General features: G+C 45.5%; 1 protein-coding gene and 1 pseudogene across 1 annotated transcript; one reads left to right on the forward strand and one right to left on the reverse strand.

The window, feature by feature from the left end:
- The first annotated feature begins 472 nt into the window (after positions 1-472).
- On the forward strand, positions 473-13,532 carry Rcn1 (reticulocalbin 1). The gene is made up of 6 exons (XM_020186336.2): positions 473-793; positions 5,324-5,517; positions 6,490-6,668; positions 8,357-8,417; positions 11,248-11,447; positions 12,409-13,532. Exons 1-6 carry the CDS (start codon positions 540-542, stop codon positions 12,514-12,516), a joined length of 996 nt encoding a protein of 331 aa, XP_020041925.1. The 5' UTR covers positions 473-539; the 3' UTR covers positions 12,517-13,532.
- Positions 13,533-19,238: 5,706 nt separating this feature from the next.
- The window catches only part of LOC141411523 (uncharacterized), a 114,894-nt pseudogene continuing 109,782 nt past the window's right edge, over positions 19,239-24,350 (reverse strand).

Here is a 24,350-nt window from a genome sequence, read left to right on the forward strand (position 1 = left end):
GCAGTCTCTGGAGTGTGAAACCAGTTTCCAAATTTTGCTCAGTGGCGTTGAACTGGGTTGAAGAGCACGTCTCGGGGCGGGTCTGGGGCTGAAGCTGAGCGCTCTGTTGGAAGCCAGCTTCCTTCCACTTCTCCGGAACTGGAGAAAGATTTTTATCCTGAACATCTGTTGCTTGACAAAGAACTTCTTCCCGGTCTTCCAGCGGGCCATCCAGTCCCTAGTCCGGTTCGCCTGGGCCCGCCCCTTGCGACGAGATCTCAGGGAGGGGCCGAGGCGAAACCTGAGCCTGGCGCCCACCGCCCCGGCTGGCGACGTGGCTCGGCGTCCCCGGCCTCCCCCGCAGGCTGCGCGGCGGCCAATGGGCTCGTGAGCGGGGCCGCCCGCGCCTCCCGCGCGAGCCCGGGGCGCGCCCCTCCGCGGGGCACGGGGCGGGCACTGCTGCGGCGCCGGCCGGCCCCTCCCCCGCCGCCGCGCGCCGAGCCCCCATTCCCCAGCCGCCGCCCGGGTCGCTCGCTCCGCGCCTCCCTCTGCACGGGACGATGGCGCGCGGTGGCCACGGCCGCCGCCTGGGGCTCGCCCTGGGGCTACTCCTGGCGCTGGCGCTGGCGCCCCGGACGTTGCGGGCCAAGCCCATGGTGCGCAAGGAGCGCGTGGTGCGGCCCGACTCCGAGCTGGGCGAGCGGCCCCCCGAGGACAATCAGAGCTTCCAATACGACCACGAGGCCTTCCTGGGCAAGGAGGACTCCAAGACCTTCGATCAGCTCACCCCGGACGAGAGCAAGGAGAGGCTGGGGTGAGGCTGCGCGGCAGGGGCCGCGCTGGGGGTGACGCTGGTGCGCGCGGGGCCACCCGCATGGGAGCCACCCGCATGGGAGCCACGCGGGACCTCTGCGCGAAACGAAAGCGAAATCGCGCGGGTGGATCGGAGCGCCGGGCCCGTCCGGCTCAGCAGCTGGGCCACGGCAAAGTTTGCCTGCGGGCGCCGGGACCCCGCGTGCGGATCACTGCCACGCCCCGGCCGGGGTGGCTTCCCGCGGGGAGGCTAGAACGTGGCAGCGGCCGCGGGAGCCAGGACCGAGAAGACCCGCCCCCTCCTCGTGGTTGCATCAGAAGGGAGGGGTGAGAGCGTAGAAAAGAGTTAGTCCACAGTGGCCTTTTTAGTACATGAGTTCTCCCCCACCGTCGCAATTTCTTAGTCCTCATGCTGGAAAGAGGGGGCTTGAGACACTTGCTAAGGTCTCCAGGATGAACAGATGCTAAAAGATGCAGGGGGCAGGCGTTGGAGGGGCTTGATTCCTGGCCTGTGCGTCTCTGGAGCCAGGACTGGAGTGTTCTTGCCTTCTGACTAATCGTCTAGTAAATCTGATGTACGGCCATAAAAATCTGGTTCTTAAGAAGGGAGGAGAAATTAGAGATCTGAAAGGGGGTAGGCGCAGAGATGGAAACGGGCGCCTTCGTTTCTGCTAGCAAATGTGGCTGAGGCATTCAGTTCTTTGGTAACTAATCGTTAGGGTCAAAAAGAAGTGGGGTGGCCTGTGGTGGTGGATTGTGAACTTAGCTGTGGAATCAGAAACCAAACCTGGGAAAGAAACAAAACGGCTACCTCTCAGTACACCCTCCCCTGGTCCCCAAGGAGACAGCTGGGCATTGTGCAAACTTATCTGGAAACCCTTCCAGAGGGAACTGCAAGCCAGTGTGGCCCATGTGGAGGCAGGGCTGGGGAGTGACAACAGCCCTGCCTACTGGGCACCAGAATGTGGTTCATGGGGGTGGAGGATCCTCGCGTCCTGGTACGATTAAAAAGAACACAGCCATCCCTGTGCTGGCAGGGGCTACCAAAGGCTAATGTGCTCAGTTAGAATAGAAGGATAAATGATACCTATTGTGTAGGTGCACCATCTGCCTGTTGTGATAAAAAGATCTTTGAAGTTCAAAGTCACCTCCAAACAAGTACTTTTTATTTGGCAGAGAAGTGCTTTCTCTTGTTTGGAATCCAACAATAGTGAATGTTGAGGAATCCAGTCAATTGTATTGCTTTGAGGCACTTGGAGACTGATTTATTCTGGGCCTTGGTAGCAGCCATTCTTGCATGGTCATTGGAGAGGAGGAGGGGGAGAAGTTTGAGGATTGGGAATAAGGAACTATAGCTTTTGGTCCTATGGCTTCATTTAATACCTTCATCATTAGGTCAGCCTAATGGTAAGAGTAAGTGCTGATGGAGTTGGTCTGGGTTTGATCTTTGTATGGAGACCTTTCCTTCATTCACTTATTCGTGCAACAAACATTGGATTGGCAACTGTGTACCAGGCATCCATCTTTGATACCTGGCAGTTTCAAAGATGAAATTCATGCTCTGGGCCTCAAAGTGTTCATAATGAAATGTAGAGGACAGACAGACACCACACATGACTGTTGTGATAGTGGCATGTTAAAACCACAACCAGTGCATCCAGGAGAAGTCCCTAGGCTTCAGGTTGGAGACAGGGGTGTTGGGGGTTTTTGATGTCACCTGAGCAGAGCTTGTGAGAAATGACTCAAAGGTTGCCAGGTATACAGCAAAGGAAGGTGTTTCCAAAGAGAGAATAGCCCATTTATAAAGGTTTTGAACTCTGTTCTGGGGCATGAGGGGCACTGGGCCCCTGAAGGGGCTGGGAGGAGGAAGCAGGAGGTTAGAGTAAAGGGGAAACCCAGGGCAGAACAGGTCCTGCGAGACAGAGATTAGATGTTATCCTGTATGTGGTGGAAATGTCCTAATCCCCACATACTGTTAGGAAAGCCAGCCTGATAGCAGAGTGGAGAACATAACTGAGGCACAGAGGGAGGCCAGTGCCCCAGATCCCAGCATGATCTGTCTGGGTGACGGGAGAGGATGAATGGATCCAGACACAAGTGACAGTTCTTGCTCTTGACTCAGTGTGGCTGAGGGGAGGGAGGGGGAACTGAAGGTGACATTCAGGTCTCTGGCTTCAGCCATGGATGAATAGTGCAGGTACCTTCCATTTAAGATAAATGTGGGCTGCAGGCAAGGTGGGACTTTTGGAAAGTACGGGTCCAGAGGGGATGGGGCTCAGTGTGAGAAACTGCCTGTCCACTGTCTCCATAGTCCTGTCCAAGTCTCTGCTGCCAAGGGAGGAGTATGGTTGAATCCCAGCAACTTGGATCACACTACCTGGTCATCAGTTCTAAAAATATGACACCTCTAAGGCTGCTAGAGACAGAGGGCTGCAAAGTAGGAACCCACAGGCTGCATGCTGTCTCAAACATGACTTCTATATATAATCTTTAAAAATGTCAGTTACTCTCCAACATGTAAAACTTGAAGGATTTCACATCCACACCCCGATTTCTGTTTTCTTCCAACACCCAGTTGGACAGCTTTGTGTCACACTGGCAGGGATCTCCCAGTTGCCAAGGCCCCTCCTGGAAGCTTCACTCGTTTCTATTTGCTGTTTCTATTACTTGTGAGTGTTTGCAGAGTGCTGCATGCACCCTTGACCGATTGTCTTTCCTAAGGAAAGGCACATCCCTCTGCTTTATTCCTCACAACCTTCCTGGTGAAGTAGGGTTACAGATAGGGAAACTGAGGCTTAGAGAGTCAGTCACATTCCCAAGACCACACAGATAATGGCAACCAGAGCCAGGATGAGGAAAACAGCTTTTAACTTTATCTACATCACAACTGCCTTTCCCAGCATGTCACTCACCCGAGAGGTCAAGATCATATTTATCCCTTGAACAGAGTTTTTGAGTTCCTACTGTATAGCTCCTACAAATAGTTTTTTTAAGCTATATCCTGGGCATTTATTTGGAGTAAATTAAATACCATCTTTTCCTCAAAAGAGGGTTATATGGTCTGTTGTCAGTCGGTCTTTGCTGGCCAGAGATTCTGATCCTGCGTAGTTTGGATAAGTCCAGGATGGAGGAGCAGTTAGCAAATAGATACCACACAATGTAGAAGGAACTTGCTTTGTTTGGTAGGGATTTCCTGGAGGTGGGAGAGCCCAAGACATGTGAGGGTTAGTCTTTTAGTTCTCAAGATCTATTAAATTGCCAATGAAGGGACACTTGAAAGCTGTTAGTAATGTTCACACTTTCTGAGAAAGGGGAGCTGGGACTCCATGGGTTCAGGAAGGAGATACAGACTTGGAGAATTCACTTCACCACCATTACCTTCCCCCTATTTCCCAACAAGAAAGTTAGGAGTTGCAGGAAATCAACCCATCAAACTGAACTTACGCAGAACTAAGGAGTTCATTTTGTGTTTTTAATTAATCAAAAATTAACTGTCAATGAGAACTTGAGTTCATAAGAAAATTTTACCACTGAAGTTGATAGAATTCTAGTCTCAAACAAAGAAACAAAGCAGTTTCATAGTTGTCTTGTGTGACCTCATCCCAGGTTAATGAACTATTCGGCTAAAACTCTTTTTAAACATTGAAAATAGCTTGTGGATGTCTTTAAAGTTCCCAACAGAGATGGCATTCCTTGCTTGGAACCATCTGGCTTAGAGGTGAAGAAATGGTGAGTTTCCAACTTGAAATTTGCTCTGGATTAATGTCAAGGATGCTTTAATGGAATCCAGTAGGAAATCACTGGAACCTGGGCTGACTGTAGAGCTGGAGACACCAGTGAACATAGGAGTCTTCACCCTAAGAGCAGGGGTGCTGGGCTGCTGCACTTGTTCATTGGTCAAGTTTCTTGATTAGGTACCATGTTGTTGAGGCTCTTTCACCCTATGGATACTTTATGCTTTGTCCAAAAAGATCTAGTCTCCTGCTTTTTAATTTTCAAATATTTTGAGTCCAAGGTAAAACAAATGACTCACTTATCTTTTGGATTGCATAGAATTTCCTATTTTTTGCACTGAACCTAGAGCCAAGAAATATGAGTCCTCACCCCAGCTGTACCTAAGTTGTGTGATCTTGGAAAAGATTTCCATTTCTCTGGGCCTTGGTTTCATCAGTCTGACTGAAAGAGTTGGACTACATCAGGGAAGACAAATAGGTTTCATCTTCTAGATCAACTCTAGTCAATTGGTGGCGGCAGTCTCCAGAGTGCTGAGAATTCTGGGATCACATCTAGGTCTATCAGGATGGAGGGCCATGAGCCATTAACAATGTCTGCTGTTGGCACTAGTCAGGGGTGGGGAGAAGGCATGTTATCCATAGGAAGGATAAACTTGAAAATCCTCCCCAATACCATCAGCTCACTGATTCTATTTTTGTAATATATGCATTTTAGATTGTGTAAGTGTTTGATCTTTTGCTGGAACAAGATCACACAAGCCTTGATAATAGCCTTGTGGGTTTGTTTTTAACTACAGGAAGATTGTGGATCGAATTGACAGTGATGGGGATGGCTTTGTCACTACCGAGGAGTTGAAAATTTGGATCAAACGGGTGCAGAAAAGATACATCTATGATAATGTCGCTAAAGTCTGGAAGGATTATGATAGGGACAAAGACGATAAAATTTCCTGGGAAGAATACAAACAAGCCACCTATGGCTACTACCTAGGTAAGTGATGCCTCGGGAGCAGTCACACAGCTGGGACCTGGGTAACAAGCTCCTGTCTCACCAGGCACCCCCTCTCATCTCCACCTTTCGGGGAGAGGCACAACTCTGAAGTGGAACCTGTTGAGTAACATCTCCTCTGCCTACTAAGAATGCGCTGTGTTACTTACTTTGAGTAAAGTTATTTGTGGGGGAAGGGATGAGGGACTAGTGAGCCCCTTAGCTTGCTGCCCTACTGGAACTTACATCTCGGGTGCACATAGAGAGGAAAGCAGAAAGGAAGCGCATCTGTAGTACAGTTTCATAGGGCTACTGAGGTTTCAATAGCAAGGACCGAGGGTGCCGGAGCAGCCAGGGAAGGCTTCGTAGGCCCTGAAGAATGGATGTATATTTAGAGAGGTGGATAGCTGTGGGAAAGGTGGATGGGTTGGATGGGAGAGGTATGGCAGTGCATTCAGGGTTGGGCAGGGTTCAATGTAAGACAAAGTAGATTGAGGGACTAGTGTGGTACAGAGGCTCAGGATACAAACCTGCTGAGTGCCTGGTAGAGACAGTAAGGAGACGGGCCTGAGGAGAGCCAAGGCTCCATACATTATCAGATTCAGGGAGATCTTGAAAGTCAGGCAGAAGCATTTAGGCAACATGAACTGGGAACCAAGGAGCCTGTATAGTTTCTAGATGGAAGAATGACACGATGACAGCAAAGTTCTGCCATCAGAAGTATGGCTTCATATAGTCTAAAACCTGAGCTCTTAACTGCTTACTGCAATGCCCCTGACGAGGCATTTGGGCCTTGATGATTGGGTAACTTGGAAGGAGAGCTACTAGAGGCATTCTGAAGTAAAATGCTTTAAAGAGCTCTTTAGGTCACCAGCTTTTGTCTGATGTATTCAGTTTGGCTGTGAAGAATGAGTGATTTGGAAGGAAAGACCTTCCTCAGTAGCACAGTTTAAGCATTCTGTGTACATCCTGCAGGAAACCCCGCAGAGTTCCAAGATAGTTCTGATCATCACACCTTCAAGAAGATGCTACCACGTGACGAGAGAAGGTTCAAAGCTGCAGACCTCGATGGGGACCTGACAGCCACTCGGGAGGAGTTCACTGCCTTTCTGCACCCTGAGGAGTTTGAGCATATGAAGGAAATTGTGGTTTTGGTGAGGTCAATGAAAAGCTTAGGCTGAGAAAAGTCCAGAGAGAAAGCTGCCCCTACATCTTGTCCCTTCTTCCAAAACCAAGGGAATTAGAGAACTCTAAACCAATGTGTTAAATGTCAGCCTGTCCAGGAAGTTAGTCAGGACAAGCTAGCTGCTGTAATAAATAGCCCCCAATAGAAACCATTTAACACAGTCAAAGTTTGTTTCTCACTTACACAAAGTCCAGTATAGATGGCCCCCAGCCAGATGAGTCTCCTAGACATTTCCTCTCTAGGCAATGTCAGGTACCCAGGATGTTTCCATTATTGGCTCTGATATCATGGCCTCAGGGTCATCCTGGTAACAACTAAGTGGTAGACAAAGGAAAAAGAGAATAAAGAGAAGGTACAATCTGTCTTTACTGTTCAGGTCAAGAAAAGGCACATCCTTCCATTTGTGATCTGAGAGCCCCTCCTAGATAACAGGAGAATGAGAGAAGTAGTTTAGACATGTGCCTAGAAAGAACAGATGGGTTGAGTGAGCAACTAGCTAGCCTCTGCCTGTTTGGTTTTTTTTTTTTTTTTTGTAGCTTTGAGGTTATTAGAAAAAGATTCTGGAGTGGAATGTATGTATTGGATTGTTAAAACCTTATGGAAACTTAAAGTAAAAATTATAGCTCAAAAGATGCTGTTTTTAAGGATGGGTCTTCGGAGTATGAATGGATCAGATGCTAGACTTTGAGGGCTCACTATGCTTGTAAGGTTTCTGAGTGTCATTGCTTTCCACAGAGTCTTATTGGGTCCCAAATGCCTTCATTTTCTGTGACAATTAAATGCCACGACCTGTTTTCTAGGCCAATGTCCTGAGCCAGTTCCAAATGCTCTGATGCTGGGAAACAGGTGGCTAAGGCTTTTGTTCACAAGCACCTCACCTCCGGGTTATTTTAGTTATCCAGTCAATGCGGGGGGGCGGGTCATGCTTCTGCCTCTTGACCACCATGACTCTAAGGACTGGACAGTGGCTCCAAGAATTGTTTCTCTTTGCCACCCAACATCCATTTAATGACCACTAATTTGTTAGAGGTTCATAAGGATGGAATTATCCACAAGTGGATTATGTGCCTTTGAGACTGGCACTTTGCTCTCCTATTGGCTGTTTCTTTGACCCAGGATGCCTTTGAGTTGCTGTGTCAGTGGATCGTAAACTCATTTAATTATTGACCTTGGAGAGGAAACCCAGCTAGTTAAAAAGTTATATAAACACCAGTTACAGAGTAGAATACATTTAGAAGTCACATATAATTTTTTAACTATGTGGTTTCATATTTCTCTGACACCAATTCAACTGTTCCTTCATCCAGTTAGTCCTAGAATCTGTTTCTGTGAATCCTGGGTTCTCCAGCTGGGTTCCCCTCAGGTCCCCAGGGGGTGTTTGGCTAGAGAATGGAGATTGGTTGGTCCATCCAGGCTTCCTCTGGGTTCACAGGCACATTTTCTTTTGAAGAGAAAGTTCTCTGAAAATTGTGGAGAGGAGAATAGGGTCAGAAACCATTTCCTGCCTTTTACAGGCAAACATGTCCAGGGAAGTAAGTGAATGAGCCAGAAGTCATCAAACAGTTAACCAGAAAATCTGGACAAAGGAGGACACTGGCTCCTCAGATTTGCTTAGAGTGCATGGCCATCTTGCATTGTTTACCCTTTGCTTCCTAGGAAACGCTGGAGGACATCGACAAGAACGGGGATGGGTTTGTGGACCAGGACGAGTACATTGGTGAGTGCTGGCAGGAGTCACTCAGCTGTCCTCACTGGGCAACATTCCTCCACCCACACATCAGACTGCTTTTCCCAGATGTCTCTTTCAGCAGCTGCTACAAGTCTGGTGGTGTCACTGCTGTGGCCTTCCAGTGTAGAGGGTCTTCTAGCCTGATTTGTCATATCAGCCCTAGAAGTGTAGTATCAAGGAAGTAGCATTAAGCCTCATTTGGTGGTGAAGAGCAAACAGGCTGGACTGTCCAGCAGCTGGCTCCCTGGCTTTCAGGGCCCCTTTGCATCACACTACCAAGGTTTACCCTGGAAAATGGGATTGGAGAGCCTGTAGATTCACAGTGAGGCTAGCGTAGGCAGGGTGAGGGGAAAACTAAAGTCAGACCTTAGGTCACCCAACCTAGAAGTCCTCAGTAGGCACGGCTGTGGCCACGAACCTGTAGGTGACTGAGCTTTCTGCAGAAAGGCATCCTGCTCAGGGAGGTGGCTCCTTCTGCAAAGTGCCCAGCTGCTCAGTAGTCTAGGCATCCAGGCTTCTCATCTCCCATCCTTTGGTTGGGAGTACCGCACTTGGCATTTTCTTCTGAAGGGCTTCACTTAAGCAGCAAGAATTGTGTGTTCAGGTAACTGAGTGCTGGTGGATTGAGACTCAGGTTTGCACTGGGGTCAGAAGCTGACTAGAGCCCTTCCTAGTGTCCTGTAGCCTCCGCTACAGGAGCCTACAACAAAGAGTTCCTGTTTGATCTCTACCAACTGCTGTGGCACGTACCTCCAGCTTCAGGCTGTCTTCTCACAGCAGCTCTCCTTTCTCTGTCTCAGTCGGGTAAGTGCTAGAAAATCCTTTGTTGTGAAAAATGGATGAGGTAAATTTTGTACATATACTTAATAGAGGCAAATGTAAAACTGGAGCCAAAGACACTGTCAGTCTCTGGTTTTATGGCTGTATTATTTTTGCCACCACCCTCCCCTCCCCCAAACATACACAAGGTCAAGTACGTTCAGTAAGGATAAACAGAGTTTTTTACCAATCATTAAAAATTGTATTTGTTTCTGAAACTGAACACCATTCCCTGCCTGTCGGTAACAGACAGGTAGCTTTCACTGCAGTAAGTAATGAAAGTGATTTTGGTGGCACTGTCTTTGTAGAACCATGCTGACAGCTATCTTATCAGAGCCTTCCTCTTGCTGGGCGCACGTGGGAGAGAGGCATTCAGAGCCTCAGACATGTCACATGACAGTGGTGATAGAATTAGACTGACAGAAAAGGCTGACTGATAAAAACAGTGTAGCACTTTTGATTAATAATGTGTGCTCCTCCCGTCCTCCTGAACTCTGCATTGAAATGGTGCGAGTCAGGGGTGAAATTCTTTGAGTGGTTTTGCCTAAAAGAAGCATTTCATTGTTTACTGGTCAGAGACAGAGGGAACGGTATTGTGCTTGAAAACTGAATTTTGAATGACTTGTGTTCAGAAGGACCCACTGTGTCATCTGAAGTCACTAGCAAGTGACTTCATTTCTGAGACAGCCTTCTCTTCAGGCAGGGCCAAGTGGAAAACTGGTGATGGTGTGGCAGAGGAGGAAGGGCACTAGAATTAGGAGCCCTGGCTTGTCCACTTAGTAGCTGTGTGACCCTGGGGGAGTCATGTAATCACTCGAAGCCTCGGTTTTCTCATCTACAAAATAGGAGTAAAAGGCACCCACCTTTGCAGGATTGGATGAAGCTCAGATTTCTGAAAATCAGGTGTCAGTCTACCCTGCCACTACCTTGTAGCCAAGAGTCTTGCCTCTTCTTCCTTCATCCACTACCTGCTCCTTCTGCCACCTGACTTTTCCCCATGTTGAAACTTATTGCAAAAACTTTTCTTTTTCCTGTACTGAAATTATAAAGGGTTTGTATCTGTACTGAATCTTTCCCTTCCTCCCTCCCTCCTCCCTTCCTCCCTGCTTCTCTCCCTCCCTTCCTCCTGCTTCTCTCCCTCCCTTCCTCCTGCTTCTCTCCCTCCCTTCCTCCCTGCTTCTCTCCCTCCCTTCCTCCTGCTTCTCTCCCTCCCTTCCTCCCTGCTTCTCTCCCTCCCTTCCTCCTGCTTCTCTCCCTCCCTTCCTCCCTGCTTCTCTTCCTCCCTTCCTCCCTGCTTCTCTCCCTCCCTTCCTCCCTGCTTCTCTCCCTCCCTTCCCCTTTCCTTCCTTTACTAAACTGTGTTCTCATCGAAGAGCAATTGCCCACAGGGTTTTTCTTTTCTAAGACCAAGTGACAACACAAGCACTACATTAATATTTCATTCCTTTTCTGCTGCTTTGTCACATGAGGGTAATGATCTGTCCTTTAGAGCTGTTAAGGGTGGAAGAAGATGATATATGAAAGTCCCCTGGAAGTGATATAAGCAGGAATAGCACACAGGAACACAGAGGTTAAGACTATGGGTTGGAAGCAAAGTGTCCCTTGTTCTGTGAGCATCGAGTGCAGACTGGGTGTGGGTTGCAGGGTAGAGCTGTGCCTCACTGCTTCACCTGTAAAGTGGGGATATCAGCAACACCTATTTCATAAGGTTGTTAAGGAAATCAAATGAAGAAAAATGTATGTAGAGCACTTCCCATGTTTTCTGTACTGTAGAAAGTGCTCAATGCTGGTCATTACTTTAGCTTTCACTTTTTTTCAATTTGGCATGGAGGCTTTCACATAAATAGCTCATTCAATCTTCATAATAACCCTGTGATTGTCAGTTATCTGTTTTACAAACAAACTTAAGGCTCAATCACACTTCCAAAAAAAACTCAGGGGTCAAATTTTCTGGCTTTTCCCTTTCTGGCTGGTAACCTAGTACATCCTTCCCTTCTAGAGGATATGTTTTCCCATGAGGACAATGGCCCTGAGCCAGACTGGGTTTTGTCTGAGCGGGAGCAGTTCAGTGATTTCCGGGATCTAAACAAGGATGGGAAGCTGGACAAGGATGAGATTCGCCACTGGATCCTTCCTCAAGACTACGACCATGCCCAGGCTGAAGCCAGGCACCTGGTGTACGAGTCAGACAAAAACAAGGTAGTTCTCGTATTTACAATCATTGATTGAAGGAAGATGGTTTACATAAGATTGGTTTTGTTTGCTTCCTTGGTGATAGCATAGGCTGGTGTGGCTGTGGCCCTATTGACTTCTCTTGTCCTACAGTAGAGACCTGGAAACTTGAGCCAATACCATGTTGACCCACAGTGAGCTCCAGACTTTCCTGAGTAGTTAGCTGTGGGCCATAGACTAACATTAAGTCACACCTAGGACTAAAGAACCAGTAATGATGTGGACAGGACATGGATTAAAAAAATAAACCTTGCATATCCTAAGACAAGTTTATTCACTCATTCACTCAGTCATCAAATATTTATCAAACTTCTGTGATGTGTTAGGTGTAAGGGAGCCCCTTCCACTGGAGCCCAGACAGGTTCAGCCAAGCTCCTCTTCTGGCTCCAGTGCTAGCACTTCATATCTACAGATAAGTGTCCAAATAATTAGGGACTGTGGATGCGTAGCCCAGTGGTAGAGCATTTGCTCAGCATGCAGAAAGCCCTGAGTTCAATCTGTAGCACTGCAGAATAAATAAACGAGCCTACAAATACATAAATAAGATTCAAACAGAAGTCTTGCCTCAATCCCACGTTGCAAATTGCCCCAAAATCCAAGTTTGCAGATAGGTTATAGGGTTAGGCCATAAAAGGGGAGTGGAATTCTTTAGGGCTGGCTTCGGGAATGCCTGCACTGCTGGTAGACACAAATGGCTTCTAGCTTCTGACTTCCCTTAGGACCTCACTGAAACACTTGAGCACAGCTTTTGTAGCAAGAGGCTGGTCTAGTTTAGAGTTTTGCTGTGCAGTCACAGTAGAAGAAGGAGCCCAGAAGCTTCTGAATGGTTAGGTACTGTTTTTAAAACATTGCAAATCAGTGAAATAACATGGGAGCAACAGACCCACAGTTACCAGGCCTTCCCTGACAGCTCTTCCTCTCTCCACAGGATGAGAAGCTAACGAAAGAGGAAATATTGGACAACTGGAACATGTTTGTTGGAAGCCAAGCCACCAATTATGGGGAAGATCTCACAAAAAATCATGATGAACTTTGATAGACACTCACCATAATAAGGCAGACTGTCACAGGCTTGCTTTTATTGTCGTGGGTGGTTGCTACAGTTGTCTACTTTCAGCAGTGTATCCCCAAAAAAGTAATTATACCTCAGATTGGGGTAAAAATTATTCACTCCATATTTACTGGAAAACGATCATTACTATTTTTTCAGTAAGATTTCTCTTAAAGCACATTAAAATATTGGCAAATCACAATTCTCTATGGGGATACATTGTTACAACATGACTTTTAAAGGTTTTTTTCCCACTAAATGAAAGGGGAATAAAACTTGAGAAAGCTCTGTTACTCAGAAGTTGGGTGGGCTGTGGGGCAGTGTACAGCGTGACTGCTTTGTGTTTTAACTATCAGACTTTTTATGTTTACCACTGTTAAAACAGTTGGGGAGAAAAATTCTGATGAAGCAAAAGTGGTATTGTCCTAGGTAGGCTTATTTCAGAGCAAGTCCAATATTTGAAACCCTTTCTTGACTTTATACTCTGAGCTGTTACTGTAAGTGGTATATAAACCTTTGTGCATTTTTCTGTGTGGATCTGCTAATGTGCACAATAAATCCGCATCTTTGTTGTTTTTATAATAAAAAGCAATCAAGAAAGATAATGTGAACAAGAAAGGAATTTTAGAGGTAGGGAAAAGGAATATCAGGCATTGAAGTATAGGCACATGGTAAACACATTACATATACTTGAGAACATTTTCTTAACATGGAAATGAGGCAGGTCTGATCTTTGAAATAATGACTAGAAATACAATCCATTTCCTTGATCCTGAATTGGAATGAGGTCGTGGGATTCTAGGAGAGCCAAACATGGTGGAGTTCATCTGGTGAATCCAGAACCCTCAGACCTGCCCCCAGGATGGTTTGTACCCGGAATTGGAATCAGGTGACACTCTGAGCCATTGACTGACCTGGCAGAGACAATTACAGGTTGAAATTCCACCTTGTAAGTAGGAAGCGAGTGAAATAAAGGATCCCCTTGAGGATTTTCTACTGTGTCCTGTGGTGTTTGACTTTACAGATAAGTGGAATTGAAGTGGTGAGATTACATGAATAAGACTGTGAAGGTTCTGTAGTTTTTTGAATCCGATTACTAGAGTGTTCAGAATATATCCATATTCCCTCATTTAGTGAATATATATTTAATGTTCTTCCTTTTCTGTGAGTTAGGGCATCTGCAGGTCATTTGAACTAAGATCTTTCCGAGACAGGTTTCAATTAGAAAATCCAGACAGTGAGGCCTCTCTGAAGGAGTTGGTCCTTACTTCCCTCCTGGGTAGCATCTCCTTACTCTCCTTTTCACCCCCTGCCCTCCATATTCCAGCCCCATTGACTCCGATCTACGAACACACCAGGATCATTCCCAGGTCAGGCCCTTTGCACCTGCCACACCCCCAGATACAGATTACCTACTTCCCACATCCTCATGTGACACCTGTGGAACCTCAGTGAATCTTTCCAGATGCCAGTATTCAAAGGAGTCCCCCACTTGCACCCCTCTCGTGTCATGTATTTTCTCTTTGGTGTGCACTGCTGCTCATACTTGTTCCTCACAGCCACAGTCCAGATTACCCAGAGTGGGGTGCACCAAGGCAGAAACTTAGCTCCCACAGTCAGAGTCTGAACTCAACACATCAGCAGGGCTGTGCTCCTTCAAAAACCCCAGAGGGAAAAGAGTCTGTTTCTTCTGGTGACTAGTTTGTGACTTGTCATTCCTGCCTCTGCCTCTGTGTTCACATGGATTAGCAGCTTGTCCCATTTACAAACTACTTCTTGGACCAGCCAATGGTGGAATCCAGCACACACTAAACACTCAGTAATTATTCGCTGAACAAATGAAAGCCTGGTAGTTCTAGTCAAAAACATTAAAATTTTTTTTTAAAAAAATATTAAAATAACAACCATCAGCAAGATGGAAAGTTAAGCAATTGCCCCAGATTCCACAGTGATTAAATGGCAGGGTCAGAACTCGAATCCAGATTTCCTGGCTCCAAAAATGTGATCTAGCCTTAGGTTGCACTGCCCCAAATCTGTTTTTCATATGCTTTCCCTATTTCTTTGCTGACTCACAGCATGTCGTTAACGTGGTCAGAAAATGAGAATAATTCCTCTTACCCTGGTATAGACTGATGCCTTTTTTTCTTCCGGACAATTACAACTGTCTTTTAAGGAAATGAGAAAATATGTAACCTGATTATAAGCACACTACTTTTGCAAGGTGCTAACACTACTTTTCCCTGCAAAAGGGAATCGTGGTTGATGTATTAGGATGTGCATAGTAGGACATGAGATATATTTGGTGCATTAAGTTTTTCCTTTCAAGTCAGTGCACGTAAAAAGGGTAACCCTCAAAGAGACGTGAGCTTCTAGGGCTGAATTTAACACCATTTAAAGAAAGAAAACCCTAGCCAGGGGATATAACTGTTAACACAGTGATTTATAAAACCTTAGATTTCTAATAAGGTCTGACTGCTTCAAGGAAAACATATTTCGTTTCTAGGTAACATTTCAACTCTGATTATGAACAAATGCTACAAAATTGATTTGTAATGGGAAATACTGCAATGTCACAAGACATTATTTAATGCTTAACGTGACTGAAAGAATTAATTGCTAGCAGCCATATTCTGTCTAAGCAAAACATGAACTCACATTTTGTGCCACTCATCTCTTATTGTGGGTTTTCAAGTGGATCCAAGTATAACACCAAAAAAAGTAGCTAGAAAATCTTCAATTTCTAAGGCTTTCTTCACCTGCCTGGATGATTGCTGGTAGTCCCTTGTTAGCAAACACACAGGTCACCTCTGCTCAGAAGTGCACAGCACACAGGAACAAGCTGGCTACTTTCAAGTTAGCAGCTCAGCAAAACACACTAGGGAGGGAGGGAGTGAATGGCTCACAATTTCTTTTTAAGTCTCTCCAGGTTTATTTGGCCACTTTTATAATAACATCCCAGCTTCCTCCAAGAGCAGGCAATTGAGATTTGGCTCTCTGTAGTGTTAAAACAACTTTACAGTGCTAGAATTTCCCACTAAAATTCAACAAGTGCCATAATTTCACTGCTTTGGCTTACGTGGAAGTATTAAAATTTTTTTGAGTACTGGAAAGATTATGTCACCAGCCCTTAAACTCATGGGACTTAGCCAAACTTGAGGTTATTTCCAAAGAAGCCATCTTCACTCTCAATTCTGTTGAGTCCCAGGCGACAGCCTGGGCATCATACATTCCACCACCCCTGTGCCTTACTTACCTCTATAATTTTTCTCACATAAAATAGAAAATGGAGGCCAGGAATGGTGGCACGTATCTGTAATGCCAGCTGCTTGAGAGGCAGAGTCAGGAGGAACTCAGTTCAACACCAGCCCTGGGGAAAAAAAAATATCAATCAATCAATAATTCAGCTTATCAATCAATAAGCTGAATGTAGTGAGGTACACCTGTGGTCCCAACAATGCAGGAGGGATAGCTAAGAGGATCAGGGTCTGAGGCTGGCCCTGCACAAAAACACAAGACTCCATCTGAAAATATAATGAAATAATTTTAAGACTACGGATGTGGCTTAATTGGTAGAGCACCTGCCTGGCAAATGCCAGACTCTGAGTTCAAACCCTAGTACTGGCCAAAATTAAAAGAAAGAAAGAAGAAGAAAAGAGGCTAAGCTGATTTATGCTGTAGCAACAAACAGCAAAGGTTGAATCTTGCTTTTTCAAGGCTGGTGTAGTCTTGGCAATTGTCATGGCAGCAGCACTGGGGGAGGCTCAAGAAGTGCATCTCTACATCCACACATCCCCCATCCAGGGAGCCAAACCCAGGCCATCAAATGCTGCCCCCTGAAAGTGATCCATGTCACTCATACCCACCAGCCACATCTACCTTGTGGTCACCACAGCACCCTTTTCCCCACTTCACTAATCTAATGGGAAGCAATGCCCAAAGTCACACAGCTCATAACAAGGTAACTGTCTGATAGACTGCAAACCAAGTCACCTTTGCCAGGGAAGCGAGTTTCAATCAACATCTAGAATCCCGAGGGGACGTCCCTGCTCACACTTGCATTTAGACCCATTCCACTTCCTCTGGCTATGCTTTTCTCAGGGGCTGAGTGGGGCATGGGACATAGGGTTCTGCTGACTCAGAACCAGTGCCACTCTCTTTAGGCCATGCTCCAAGTCTCCGTAGGACACCAAAATCTTGCTCAAATGACCTTAATCCTCTAAAAAGAAACTTGGTTGGTCTCTTCCCCAGGTATATCTTCGAAAGGGCAGTCAAAGTGGCAGATGTAGTCACTTCTAGTTCCAAATAGCCTTTGGGGATGGATTCTGTTTGAACATGCAAGCTGTGGTGTCCACTCACACTGCTGTGATTTTGAATTTGTCCCCTGGAAATTCACATGTTGAGACCCAATCTGATAGCATTCAAAGATGGGATCTTTAGGAGGTGATTAAGTCAGAGGCTCAGTACCCTGAGAAGAGGGATAGAGGGAACTAGCTAGGCCACCGGGTTTTTTTTAATCCATCTACTCTTCTACCATATGAGGATGAAACAAGACATCATCTTGGAAGCAGAAAATAGCCCTCTGCTAGTGCCTTGATGGATGACCTCTCAGCCTCCACATCTATGAGCACTCTCTTTTTAAGAAAAAAGAAAGCTTCCTTCCTTCCTCCCTCCCTCCCTTTGTTCCTTCCTTTATCTCTTTCTCCTCCCTCCTCCTTCTCCTTCTCTCCCCTCCCCTCCCCCTCACTCTCCCTCTTCACTGGTACTGGGGATTGAACTCAGGGCCTCAAGCTTGCTAGGCAAATGTTCTACCCCTTGGGCCACATTCCTAGTCTTAAAGTGTTTCATTATAACAGCAGAAACAGTCTAAGACACACATCTACATGGAGCCCATTGGTAGGAAGAAAAATAGTGGAGTGACCTGGACTGTTTGCCATTTTTACTCCTACCCTGTGGCCCACAGGTATTGGGGGAAGGTCTGCCATGATGCTGGACAACCAGGACCATCCTGGGAGAACTAAGACATGCAGTTCTCCTGCTTAGAAGGCAGATCCAGGATACAAATCTTGCTAATAATGGTCTCCACTCTCTTAGTCATCCTATTACAGTGTGCCTCTCATTTCAGAGTCTCTTGGTAAAATTATCACTACCATCACCACAAATTGGAAAAACTGGTGGGAGAGCATGTTTTAATGTAAAAATTCAGATGAGATGCAGTATTGGTGGCATGGAAAAATGGGTCCACACGCCTGACTGGACTCAAGTTCTAGCTCTGCCAACCAGGAGTTCCATGTCTCAGCAGGTCACCTTCCTCTTTAGGAGCCTGTCCTGACTGCACAGTGGGGATGATAGTGGTAATAATTAATAATAATAAATTACAGTATTCATCTCTCAGAATCATTAATGTAGACGAGGTGACATAATGCATGAGCAAGAACCTTGAGGACTGAAGAGATGTGCAAACACCAGAATTGCTTCCCGTTGACCTTCCTGAGCAGGTCAAGTCCAGAGGTCAGGTAGATCAAGGCTGGAAACACCAGGCTGCTGGCTAGTCTTCCAAGTTTTAGAATTACTGTGTAGAGAGTTTTTAAAACCTCAAAACTGAACTAGGCAAAATTGAGTGGCCTTAATGGCCATTTGCTTATAGCATGGTGAAGGTTTTCCAAAGCTGTTTATATGTGGCAGGGACTTGGAACTCAATTCCACAGCAGACTCAGTCTCTACACCTTTAAAAAGCATTCAGAAATTCGGTTGGAAAAGGTCACTAAGGACCATGTTTTCCAGATGAGGAAACTGAGGCCCAAAGAGATTAACCCACATTTTTCCCTGTCAGCTGTGGCAGAGGTAGACGTGGGATGAGAACCCCCTTCCCCTGCCTCCAATCCTCATCTTTAAAGCCACAACATTCTCATCTAGAGATGGTAATAATAACATCCACTGTACAGAACAGTAAGAAGGTCAAGGTCATGCCCACAAAGCGTTTTGTGTGGTCAGCACTCAGCAAATGTCTGTTTTTATTAGTATTTTATGGTCTCGTCTTTCAGCATCAAAGGCTTATTTTATTTTTAGTTATTTTTTAGCCTCAAGTTATGGCATTATTGACTGATTGAGGTTGTGGATTTAACATAAAAGGGTCAAAGGCTTATTGTTTTTATTAAAGAAGGGTGATTTTTTTCCTCAGCACCAAAAATCACACCTTCAATAAAATAGAGGTCATACGGTTATTTACTAAAAGAAGCTGAGGAAATTTAATAAATCATATCAGATTAATGAGCCCAAACTATGGGAAGACTGTGGCCCAGCTGGCAAGATATTGGTAAAGAAGTACAAACCCACAAGAGATGCAGAGAACCCAGCAGTTGGTCTGTGGGTAATGACAAGGGTCCTTGCAGAAGTGGACGCCTCTATGGCCATACATCTATGTGGGTCTGAGGGCTGGTGTGGGCTGGACAGTTGATATCAGTGTGGAGGCTGGGGTGGGCTTTGGGGTCCAGGGGTCTCACTGACTAAAGACTTCCCTCTGCAAATTTCATTTTCTCCTTCCTCATGAGACAGTGTGAGCACTCCATCAGGCCTTGATGGAATTAGATGACTCAGTTATAAAAACTTTTAAGGAATTCATGGCCATTTTAAGGGCAAAAATATATGCTAAGGGATTAAAAGAAATTACACAGAGAATAATCTAAACTTTATTTTATGACATAAGCAATTCAATGGACATGATTCCTGCTGAGGCTGGCCCCATCAACTTCAGGAGGCTCTGAATATCCTGTGGTGCAGGCCACAGCCTCAAACTGTGCCAACTTGGTATGGCCAAAGAGAAAGCCATCGCTGAGGTCAGGTGATCTACCTTGACCTTGGTCACGGTCTTAGGTCGACACAGAGCAAGTTGGTAATGCACACTAGAGTGACCCACTTTCTCCACAGCCAAGGCAGCCACTGGGATCGGAGGGAAGCCAATGTGTGTATAGTAGCTGCACTGATTGGTCATCATAAATGTCACAATTGAGGACATCAGCAGGCTGGTTTTCAGGCCACAGTATCTAGAAGGTAAAATCACAATGCTCATTCCAGGTCGTCAGGACATTGTTTCCAAGCCCAAAGGCAATATGCTTCCATGGTGAGGACCCTACCCCCAAAAGACCTCAGTCAAATCCCAGTTCTACTATGCTCTAGCTAATTACTGTGGGCAAATTATTTAACCTTTTTGTACCTTAGTTTCTACAATGTTCTGGAATATTCATGACCATAGTACTTATTTCACAGGCTGACTGGGAGAATCAAAGGATGAATATTATTTGACATATCAACAGCTCCTAGACATAGTAAGTTCTCATTAAATATTGACTATCTTAATATAATTATGTCTATCTTTTCATGATGAAGAGTCAGGCACTTTTGGGTTAAAAGAGAGAGAAAACTCACTTATTAGTTATAACAAGTTATTGTGTCTCATCTCTGCTACTAGATTTTAATCTGTAAGGATGGGGTTGTGTCTCATTCATTTTTTAAGTTTGTTGAATAAAAATGAAGAGGCACTTGAGCTAAAACTTGGAAGCTGAACAGAATGGGAAATAAAATGCATCCTGCTCATTACAGTCCTCCCCTGCTTGCCACCACATACCCATTTGTGATTTAAACATTTTCATCACATTGTCCTATGGTCTTTTTCTCTTGAACAAATTAAGATTGAATGTGGGGATTCACTGTAAGGGAGTAATTATGGGTTGTATAAAAGTTTGACTACAGAGTCGTTCACTGAAGCATTGTTTATGGAAGGGAAACAAATCAGCTCCAAGTTTCCTCTCAGAGAGGGCACTGAGGGTTTGTGGTCAGCCACCTTCAGAGCCCACCAACGTCACCTGTGGTCACATTAGATACATTCACTCCCTGACATGAAGAAGTTGTTCTGTGTAAAAGGTCAGGTTACAGAACAGCAGATACTGACTGTACCACTTGATCTCATTTGTAAGACAGGAACATACTGTTTTATTCCATATCACCTAGAAAAACTTGGAAAGGATGAATTGCAAAATGTTTTCAGTAGTTACTTAACAGCAGAATTTTAGACAATTTTTTTTCCTTTTTCTTACATGACTCTTCCAAACTGAACATGATTTGCCTTTGAAATAAGGAAAAATGATTTTTAAATGACTGAATATGAATTACATATTTTTTTTAAAAAGCTACTCAGGAGATGAGCAGTCTGGGTAGATGAGGCTCCTTTTGCCCATGATGACTCTGCTCTGGCCGCCCTCCCTAGGAGGCCTCCTCATGAAACTGGGAGAGGGCTCTTACTCTGTCAGGGTGCTATTACAACAGTCATAGACTGGGTGGCTTTGAAGCAACAGAACTTATCTCCCACAGTGCTGGAGGCTGGCACGTCTAAGATCAAGGCACCAACAGACCCGTGTCTGTTGAGAGTCCTCTCATGGATGGCATGATGATGTCTTCACACGGTGGAAGGGGAGAGGGGGCCTCCTAGGGTCTCTTTAATAAGGTCACTGGTCCCATTCATGAGACTCTGCCCTCCTAACCTAATCACCTCCCCAAAGCCCCATCTTCAAATGCCTTCACTTGAAGATTAAGTTTCAACACATGAATAGGGGAAGGAGGACACAAACATCTAGTATATCCCAGAGGGAAAAAGGGAAGAGAAGAGCAAAGCCTTGCTCTGCAGCATGAGTCCAAGATCCAGTGACAATCAAATTCTCCTGGATCATTTCTGGAACCTCTCTATGGTTAATGCTTTTCTTTTAGAGAGCAGACAGTAAAGAAACAGTGCTTCTTCCCACCAGGAGAGTAATATTTCATAAGCCCCTTGTTTTCTGCACGAGCCTGGCTGCAATGCTTTTAAATAATTAAAATGCAGGAGTGCAGTGAATGAAGCTGCCCCCAGCACATGGTGTGCGTCAGGCCTGTGCTCAGTGCCTTATGTTTCATCTTCAGGTTTCAGCTCTCATTTCCCCCATTTTACAGGGAAGACAATAAAGAAGAGAAAGTGAATGGGCTCCCAAGACTTGCTTGTAATAAGTGGTGGGCTTGGACTCAGACTCCAGATTCTCTACATGGAAGTGCACATTTTCAACCCCATCCTGGACTTCTAGATGCGTGCATTTTCCTTAAGTGTTTTGGTGCCTTTGGAAAAGTGTCATTACATTTGGCCAATAGGACCCAAGTTTGCAAGTTCACAAGCCCATTTCTTTGGAGAGATGGTAATTATAGGGTCCCCAGTGAAAAGTTTTTCCACTGGTGCTTTTCTCTTAGATTTTATTTTTCTCAAGATTTATATTTGCGAACATGCTTTTAAAAAGTCAAATAGTTTCTAAAGTCTTATTACAAAAAAAAATCTAGTTTCTGGCCAGCTACATCATTGGTTATAGTTCTTAGGATGAATTCACTCATTGAACAATCTGTATTGCTCTTTGTTTGATGTTGAGTGCTACGACTTGGTTAAGTGTTCTCCAAAGGACCGTATGTTAAAGGATTGGTCCCAAGGTGATACTATTTGAAGCTGGTAGAACTCTTAGGAGATGGGACCTCGTAGTGTGGGGGATAACTGGTCTTTTCCTTCAAAGAAATAGAATTATATACTCAACCAAGGTAAGTCTACTTTAAAGCAGCAGCTCACTATGCTTTCTAAACTTGCAGCTTCCCAGAATATTAAATGTTAACCTTGCCCTTGACCTCATCTATAGTTAATCAAGGAAGACTGTGAACCCTGACTCCTATCAATAGGAGAAGGGGGCAGTATTGTGTCAGGATTAAAAACTTGGGTGGCCCTCCTGCTCGGTGTGCTTGCTTACCAGACCTTTGTCAGTTGCACACCCTTCTACAGAAGTAAAACTGTTTGCCTTGCTGACTGACTCCTGAGTCTTAGTCATTATTCCAGAGATTTTTCTAACAGTAGGAGGTACTTAGGTCACTGGGGAGATGCTTTTAAGGGGAATTGTGGAGCCCCAATTTCTTCCTCTTCATTTTTGCTTCCTGGCTCATGAGGTCAGTGGTTTTGCTCCACCACACACACCCACAATGCTTTGTCACGGTTGCCAGAGGCCCAAAGCATTAGGGCTACCTGGTCATGGACAAGACTCTAAATCTATGAGTGAAACAACCCCTTTCTCTTTATTAGTTAATTATTGGAGGTATTTCATTACAGTAATGTGAAACTGACAAATACACTGAAGGTACACCTTTGAGCAAGAAAGATTCCCTGCCCTCAGAAATTTTCACTAAAATGGGGAGTGTGTGTCTGCTCTTATCTCCCCTTGGCAAGAAGATGCTAGCTTGTTTCTTTCTGGATGAGAGAAAAGACAGGTTGCCCCCTTCCACTCCTTCCTTCTTCTCCTCCTCTCCTTTGCTTCCTTTTCTCAACACACATTTGTTGTGTACCTACTCAACTCCAAGCATATGCAAGACATGGAAGAGAGAGCAATGAACAAGCCAGGTAGCGATGGTTCCTGCCCACATCTAGTTTTAGTCTGGAGAGGAAGTGATGGTCAGATGCAATCCAGTGCTGTGTGATAAATGCGATACCAGGGATAGCACAGTGCCTGCCAGGCCTGGGAATCAGGGAAGACCTTCAGAGAGGTGACAGTTTAAAGTGAGACTGTAAAAAATGCAGGAGCTAGCCAAGTGAACTGTAGAAGGATAAGTCATCCAGGCCCAGAAGCCAGGGAGCAAAGGAGACAACAGGAGTCCCTGATGGCTGGGCCACAGACTACAAAGGAGGCTGGGAGTGCAAGCAGGAGGAATGATGTCACTAACAAACATTCATTTAGTCTGTGCTTCAGGGCCTTCCATTAAGCACACAGCCTGGGTTATCTCTCAGAAGGCACTGGATATGTGGGTTTGGAGCTCAGAAGACAGGAGGAGCTGAGAGGGGTATTAGATCTAGAGTCAGGGTCCAGGCAGGTAATATAGAGGGATGGTGACCCTGTGGCAAGCTGGGAAGCAAGTACACAGTCTGACTACAGACAAATTCAGACTTTTGAAAAGTACTCAACAAACTTGTGTGCGGCATTCCTAGGTTTGTCTGTCAGGCCCCCAATTTGTGATTTCTGGCTATGACAGTAATCAAACTATGGAAGGAGGCGATACTGCCCAGGACAGAATATGGAAAAGGTTGAACTTGGGCCCAGAGAGTCAGCCTTCCACACAGAATGTTGCCTTTGAGTAAGCTGCCTGTTGATAACTTCTTGGGATATGACAAGCAACTGGAAGTATCTGATTCTGGCACTGCCTAATGGTCATGTGAGACAAGTGCTTATCTTTCATGAATCTAACCCCTGATTCAGTGAACTTTAGAATAAAAGAATTTTAGAGTCAGACAATCCCTGGAGATCTGTAGCACAGTTGCTCTCATCCCTGATGTAAATCAGAATCTACTGCAGATTCTGTAAAATGTGCAGATAGATCCCCAGTACTCTCCAGGGCCTCCCTTCCAGTGTGGGAGGGTTCATGGCAGCCTTATTTTAACAAGTTGCAGGTGACAGTGATGCCCACCTGAGCAGAGCAGTTTCTCCTCAAGGGCAACCTGCTCAATATGAAAACAGCCCAGACAGCTGTGAGCTGTAAGCTGCTCACAGCCCCACAGACAGAAATCACAGGGTCTGACAACACTGTACCCTTCACCCCAGCCACTTCAGTGGGATTTGCTCGCCTCCCCCCCGCCTAGACTCGGCCCTAGCTCAGACTTGAGGACCAAGGGGTCTCTGAGTCATTCATGTTCAAGTCACATGAGCATTGCTCATGATCTTACTGTCATTGTCCCCAACTCCAACAACTGGGCTTGGTCTAACCTTCTCCTCTCTCCCCTAAGT

The sequence above is a fragment of the Castor canadensis genome, chromosome 1 (genome assembly GCF_047511655.1).
Source record: "Castor canadensis chromosome 1, mCasCan1.hap1v2, whole genome shotgun sequence".
NCBI lineage: Eukaryota > Metazoa > Chordata > Mammalia > Rodentia > Castoridae > Castor > Castor canadensis.

Bases quoted from the DNA above. Each gene is read 5' to 3' on its own strand.
- Rcn1 (XM_020186336.2), top strand. From the start codon at position 540: ATGGCGCGCGGTGGCCACGGCCGCCGCCTGGGGCTCGCCCTGGGGCTA. The intron at 8,418-11,247 runs GTGAGTGCTGGC...CTTCCCTTCTAG, and splicing joins GGACCAGGACGAGTACATTG to AGGATATGTTTTCCCATGAG. The intron at 11,448-12,408 runs GTAGTTCTCGTA...CTCTCTCCACAG, and splicing joins ACGAGTCAGACAAAAACAAG to GATGAGAAGCTAACGAAAGA.